Source organism: Bidens hawaiensis, unplaced genomic scaffold (assembly GCF_021521415.1).
Source record: "Bidens hawaiensis isolate Kalapana, Puna unplaced genomic scaffold, B.hawaiensis_p1.1 tig00003961_1, whole genome shotgun sequence".
Lineage (NCBI taxonomy): Eukaryota > Viridiplantae > Streptophyta > Magnoliopsida > Asterales > Asteraceae > Bidens > Bidens hawaiensis.
Window position 1 is genome coordinate 1,274,529 of NW_027491228.1, and position 7,414 is coordinate 1,281,942.

Below are 7,414 nucleotides of genomic sequence, written 5' to 3' on the forward strand. Positions count from 1 at the left end.
TTAATGTGGCTTGCGATAACGTATATATCTAGCGGAAGTTTGGGAGCCTTACCTACGTGCGTATGAGACGATACAGTGGTGATAGCGGAGAATGAATGGTAGTCGTGGTTTATTTGCTTATATATATTATGATTATGATTTACCAATTAGTTTTATGATTTTGTCAAGAATTATATGTTTTTGGAAGTAAATCACATGGGAAAATCGTATCTATATAGATTGAAATAAAAGACAACTTTTGTGCGGTAATCACTAATTCCGTAATGGCTCTCATTGGGCCAAGTGCATAATACAATTTGGGCCACGCTAATTTGTATATATTTTCTTTTTTATTTTTCTTTTAGGTCGGGTTTTACTAACGGTTTTATTTTTCCCTTCTGTTTTAACTCCCAAACCGACCTAATCCGCATTGGCTCACCGACTCAACACCCGGGATCGACAACGCTAAGAGTTTACCAACGTCCGGATTTATTGCCGCAATGCCCGGGAACGAAAACGAGAGAGCAGAGTTTTACCGATCTTTTTTATATGTTAATTTGACGAATTATTTTTTGGGTTTTACCAACGTTGGGTATACCATAACGAAGGGAACCGAAACTAACCAAATTTGCGTTATTTCGCTGTCAAAACGGATCAGTTTTTACCTGCTACCGTATCCGATACCGACAGAATTCGTGTCGACTCGCTACCGCAACACTTTGGATTTGCTAATGCATGAGTTTTACTGACCTAATAAACGTTGTTTCAAATGTGTAAAATAAATTATCGGTTTTTCCTAACAATGCTCGGGTTTTACTAACGTCTGTTTTTTTGACTCTCGAGTTTTACCGACAACGCCCGAAGTCTACCAACGTCTAGGTTGTACCGACCGAATGAACGTTTTCTTAAATATTTTAATATTCTTATATAGCTACTTTACTTCTTTTATTTAATTATGGTACCGTAACAAATATAACCGGTATTTATCAAATTCATGTTAGAGTAAGTGTACTTGATTTTGAATTTTCGTTGCTTATTAGTTATTATTGAATCCCTAATGCCTAAATTTCATAAAGTATTGATATAATTCCTACATTTCGGAGGACGTCACGTATTTCGTTGAGAAAAAACAAAACTATTTTAGTGGCTGTCAAATACTCAAATTATCATTTGCCCTTACAACTTAATAAAACACCACTCCAACAACAGTAAAGCACAATGATAACTAATTTAGGCATTTCATACACTTTAAAAAGCACACATGCCAATAAAATAGTAGTGGAGTAATAAGGAAAAAACTTAGTATTTTACGAGATTTAGGTTTGATTTTTACACTCATTATTTTAGTTTCATATGCAACAGGATGATGATGAAAGCCTAGGTGAGTAGATGGCGTTAACTAGTTGGATAAGGGCTGACCCAACAGTAGTGTTGGGCCAAGCTAGGGTTTAATGCCCCAAAAAAAATAAGGCCTCCATCTAAGAACTTTTATTATTTATATAAAGTGAGAAATAAATATAAATAATTGTAATTAATAAACTTTTCGGTAACACACTTTGGTCTGGTGATTATTTACTTGTTTTTAACTTCTAAAATTGTAAACATCCCATTTTCCCATTTGGGTTCGACTAGAGATGGCAATGAAACCCGAATCCGATGGGAAAACCCGAAATCCGAAATAAATGAGGCGGGTAATACCTGACCCATTAGGGTTTGGGACGGGTTTGTGATTAGTTTTGAAATTTTTCGCGGGTTTGGGACGGGTTTGGGATTTCTAATATACCCGATTACCCGACCTGATTACCGATAACATTGACCCATTTACCCGATTATATACCCGATGTCAATTATTTGAGATATTTTACCCGATATAGCTTATTATATTATATTATATATATATATATATATATATAATACCTAAACCCGACCAAACCCCACCTATTGCCATCCCTAGGTTCGACTCCCTAAAGTTGTATTTTGATTTTGTTGATTTATATGGCCATTTCTTATTTATTTTGTTTCAATTTTTTTTCACATGTATATAGCTTGAATTTACATCATTGATTCATTTTAATTGTATAATATATAAATCACATTATTTTTCTAAATTAAAATTTTAAATTTTATAATTTCATATACAAAAGATGATAATCCCTCTATAAATTTTAAAAATAGATATTATAAACTTTATAATTTCGTCTCCCTGACTCTCGACAAAGGCCTCAAAATTTTGTTTTGCTTTGGGCCACTAAAATGGTTAGGCCTTCACTGAGTTGGATCCTTAAATTGAACGGGTTTTATCTCACCGTACCGTCAAGCCTTCAGGCGAGTTTTCACGGACGTCGGCCTTAGGTAAGGGTTTTCCCCGGATTGAAAGAAGAGTGCATCCCGATATGGTGCATTTATTCAGAGCTCATTTAAAGGATTCGTTGAATTGTTGGTCGTTAAAAAAATTCACAAACACACACACACACACACATCTTATGAGATGTCCCACACTCACAACGTATTAAGAGGTTTCATTAATCGTTAACTAATTAAGATATGTCTTTTAAGCAATTCAAAAAACGCTCTTACTTTCTTAGTAAACAAATAATTTTTGAAAACTAACTTTAACTTTGTTTATAAAGATTAAAAAAATATTATTCTCTAGATATATAAGATTTTATAACTTTCAAGCCTAAATTAACCACTATTTCTTACGTTATCTATACTATATATAATGCATGAGACATGGGCAAATTAAGGCACCTGCTTTTTAAGTAATTTACAAATTATAAAGCATAAGGTACCCTTTCTAGAGCATGTAAGATAGGGACAAACTTGTCCATTATAAAATATATGCATAGAAATAGTAACAGCATTGCCCCCTCAACTTTATTCGACTTTTGTAAATTTAAGAAATTTACAACTTTGAACCTTCAACTTACCCATGTATTACTTTTGACTTTAATTGTAAACCAACTTTCCACCAACGATTTTCTAACGGCCGTAACTTTTTCATACGCTAATATATTTTTTTAAAAATTGCACCATAAAAATGAGCATTTTATTGTCTTTAATTTGGGTATGGTATTGCTATAGTTTTTTTTCAATTAAAAAAAATTAACACCTTACGTATAGCGTTCACAATTCGGTTTTAATGGTTTCCAAGTTAAACTATGAGCCAAACCGTTGGTTCGATTTTTTTATCATTTAAAACTGAAACTGAACTGTTGAATATTTAAACTGAATCGTTACTAACGGTTTGGTTTCACGCATTGAGCTTCAATAATAAGTTTACAGTCCTGTCCGGTTTCGGGTTTTGGGTAAAAACGACAGCCCTAGACTACACCTATATTTTGTAAAATGTTGAAATGCTGATTGGACGCTACATGACGTAGAATGTCCGATAGTGTCTAGTTTTGACTACACATGATCTTTGTGTCTAGATAGGTAGTCCACATTCCACAATGTTTAAAATCTAGGATTTAAATGAAACAAACTAGTGAGCTTACAAGCGAGCCATGAACCCACGACTGGCTTACTTTGCCCGTTTACAAACATAGTGGAAACGAGTTTACGAATTGAACTGCCTTGACTCGGCCTGTTTATTTTAGTGACATGAAAAGTTGAGCTCAAGCTCAGTTTGCAAGCCTGCTTTTAATCCTTTTGTTCTTTGGAATTTTTATTTGTTTTACACATATTAGTTTATAAAAGTATAAAAGATCAAAAATATATACTTTTTTAAATACACATAATACAAAATATATAAACTATTTATGTATATTTGATGCGCATAAGACCCGAACACCAATTGGGAAAACATTTCACATGGCACTTGCTGATTTGATTTTGGGCTACAAGAACTAACAGTTTTCGGTTTCTTCGCACCTCTAACTTTGGTGCTGGATCCATTTGTTTTTTTCTTATAGAAAATATGATGTTTTTAAAGTGTTGATGGAACAGAGGATGAATTTTTTGAAAAAAGAAAAATATTAAGAGATTTGTTAATTTGTTGATTTATTAGGCGCTTTCTGGGAGTTTTTTTTCTTTTGAACCAAACCGCTGGGGTGGTGTTCCCGGCGGGGCCGCAACCTACCCGAACCCACCCGTGAGCACCTTAATAAATCAACAAAAATATAAACATATTGTTGAACATTACCATTTTATAATCAGTGAAAATGGATAAAATTCCAGCATAACAATGACTTTCACGAGCACACAAGAAGAGCAAGTTCACCATACATATTGATTTGCTCAATAATTAGATTCTAATCACATTCATAAGTGAAATCACAATTAAAAACAATAAGCACCGGTTAATGTAATCATGTAGCAAATAACAACCAGCAAATTATAGGAATCAGTACATACCCATCTAATAAAACACCATTAGAAGGAGATCAATTTCTATGAAAATGGATCTCGCAACACCTTGAAGCCCTAGGAAGATTATGCAACTGTGACGCATCAGCGTTTCTTCTTTTGTGCTTGACTTTTCCAAGTTGATTGTTACCGTCTTCAACACCTACGCATTTCCCAACAAGAACTTAAGAAACGGCATATCACACTTCCACCACTTGCAATACAAAAAGTTTCACTAGCGTACAAGCGGGAACCAACTTCGGAGCAACCCAACGAGAACCTTGAAGCTTTGTCATTAACACAAACAACTTAGACAGGTGTATTCTCAATATATAATATATATATCTTTCTAACAAACAAATCAATGACCTTTTCGATATATATTTCTTTCAACTCGGGAGAACTTTCAAGAAAATTGGATATTAGTTCGAAATGCCAAAAACCTTTCAACTCCAAGCGCTCCATATTCAGAAAGACGGGCAGAGGTGAAGCGGATATGATCTTAAGCAAAGATGAGTCTTTCTGTGTATCTCTTAACTTTTTAATAGAGAGTAACTTAACTCCACTAATTCCCTTTAAAAGCTCAACTATGTGAATGTGATTATTAAATGATTTATTTTCAAACGAAAACGATGCCTCAACCAAAGACGACACATCTTCCATTACAAATAACGAGTATAGTATCCCATCAAAAAGCAGATGTTCAAGTTTAGGGACGCGTAAAACAAGTTTGTTAGTATTTTCAGAACGAAACAAGTGTAGTTTCAATCTTTTCAAGGTCGGTATATCAAATATGAAATCTTCTTCACCACAGTGCATTACAACTTGCAAAGATAAATCTTCAAGCATCGGTGAGCCAGCGATGAGTTTAAACGCACTGGCAAAAGGAGAAGTGAAAACCGCAACGTCAAGAGTTTTCAAGCAAGGAAGATTGACCACAGTCACACATTCCCAAATATTTCCGAGACATAACTTTAACTTTGTGGGTGTTGTGCAACTGTGCAAGTGAAAAGGCTTGAAGGCAACTCGAAAAACTGATATTGTATGTCAAGCTCACGAATGTTTAACGTGACTGCCTTATCAATCCAATTCGATACGCTTGACTCTTGAACAGGGTAACCAAAAAAGGTTAACCGTAATGATTCAATTTGAGATGATTTGCAAGACCCTAGTACCCGATCCACAAATGTTTCCAAGCTACTAAAACCGAGGGGCGGTATATCATCAAAGTCAAATTTTGTGATGCTCATCCAAGTGTAGCGCCATCTTTTGGATAAAACGCAGGTTTGAACCGCAAATTTTGTAGGCATTAGTGAAAGTATGTGCGATTGAATGTCTTCGAGCAAGCTGCTAAGCCTGTCTACTTTCTTGGGCCTCCTCATTGTTTGTTTCCTAAAATTCAAACCCAACAGTTCAAAATAACGTTAGAGATTAAACGAGATTGGTGAGTTTCATAAATTTTAACGAAATCAGTTCTGCGTACCACACAGGTGACAGTTTGTATCTACGCGCGTATGTAAAAATCTATTTACGCTTGTATATATGTACATCTGTATGTTTAAACGAGATTGGTGACGCTGAAGTGCGAGCTTGATTTAATTCTAAAGTTATTTGGGTTTTGTTATTAAAATAATAACTTGGGCTTTAATACATTATTATTATTATTATGTAGTGGGCTACTAATTAATTTGAAAGATTAAAATCTGAAAAAGAAATTAGGGTTTGGGATTTGATCAAATTCGGGTTCAGTAGGGAGAACAAAACAACACAACACAGGGATGGGGTTAAATTACATTTTAATAATTGATTAATTAATTAACTAATGTTTGGTTAGTTTAGATGACAGAGATTTCTTCCCAATCGGCCAAATGAAATGAAAAAATAAAATATTGGAAGGTTATAGTAGTCGGACGGATCTCAAGGGATGCGTTTGTTTGTTTGTTGTACGGTGGCCGGAATGAAAGTAGTTAGCGGTGGTCGGAGAACACGCAGTCCTTCCCATCTTTCTTCAATTTCTCAGTTTGAGTGTTGGGATTGGGTTTCAACCTTGTTTAGCACTTGCCACTTGGACTTGAAGTATTTGTTTACTTTTATTTAAGAGAGAATTTTTGTGTTTTATTTAAGAAAACTTTGATTTTGGTTCACGTGTTTTCTTCAAATTATTAATTTTAATCCAATACTTTATTTTAAGATTTATAGTACAAAGTTTCGATTAACTATTAGTGTTAGTTCAATCCATTAACATCAACCACCAACCGGTTAGTTAACACAATTTGAGGGGCTTTTTTGTAATAATAAGATCACAAACTTTTAATAATAAGATTTTTTTGATTTTCTACCAAAATTAAGTTTTATACTTTTTGTTATTTTTCAGTATTATGGTTTCTTTTATTTGTTTATATATAAATATTTATACACTTTTTATTTTTAATAAATATAATTTTTTCGAAACATACGCTTTTATGCAAGTGTATATTTTTAACAAATAAAAACCAAGACGTCATTCCCATTTTGATGGGCTGGCAAAGGTGATTAAAATATGAAATAATTGTTTCAAACTCTATAGAGTATAAAAATTTAGTTCGAAAAAAAATACAAACCAAGAATTAAAATTAATAAACAAATTTTCAAAAACCTCCGTCATTTGAAAAGTAAAAAAAACAATATAAAATAAATATATGTTCTTTTTACCACCGATAAATAAAAGCAGAAAAGTTAATTTTCTAGATCATTTATAGTTAATAGAATGGTAAATTAAACTGGAACTTAAAAAAATAAATATTCTGTTTTTAAAACATATATATTATTATAGATATAAAAAATAAAAATAAAAGTATTCAAATACAAATAAATAAATACACGGTTGCATAAAAGGTTCGGTTTCGAAAAAAAAACTTTTAAAAAAATTATATATTTATATATAAACAAATATAATAAACCATAATAGTTAGAAAATAACAAACAGTATAAAAATTATATTTAGTAAAAAAAAATAAAGAAATATTTATATGAATTAAAAGTTTGTAAACAATATTAAAAAAAACCCCTCAAAGTTGTATTAACTAACGGTTGGTAGATGACGTTAGTG

General features: G+C 32.7%; 1 protein-coding gene across 1 annotated transcript; it reads right to left on the bottom strand.

The window, feature by feature from the left end:
* Positions 1-5,300: 5,300 nt before the first annotated feature.
* LOC143624772 (FBD-associated F-box protein At4g10400-like) lies at positions 5,301-5,708 on the bottom strand. Its single transcript, XM_077095314.1, has one exon. It carries the CDS (start codon positions 5,706-5,708, stop codon positions 5,301-5,303), a length of 408 nt encoding a protein of 135 aa, XP_076951429.1.
* Between the last annotated feature and the right edge of the window lie 1,706 nt (positions 5,709-7,414).

Excerpts from the sequence above, each read along its gene's own strand:
- LOC143624772 (XM_077095314.1), bottom strand. The coding sequence starts at position 5,708 with ATGAGGAGGCCCAAGAAAGTAGACAGGCTTAGCAGCTTGCTCGAAGAC.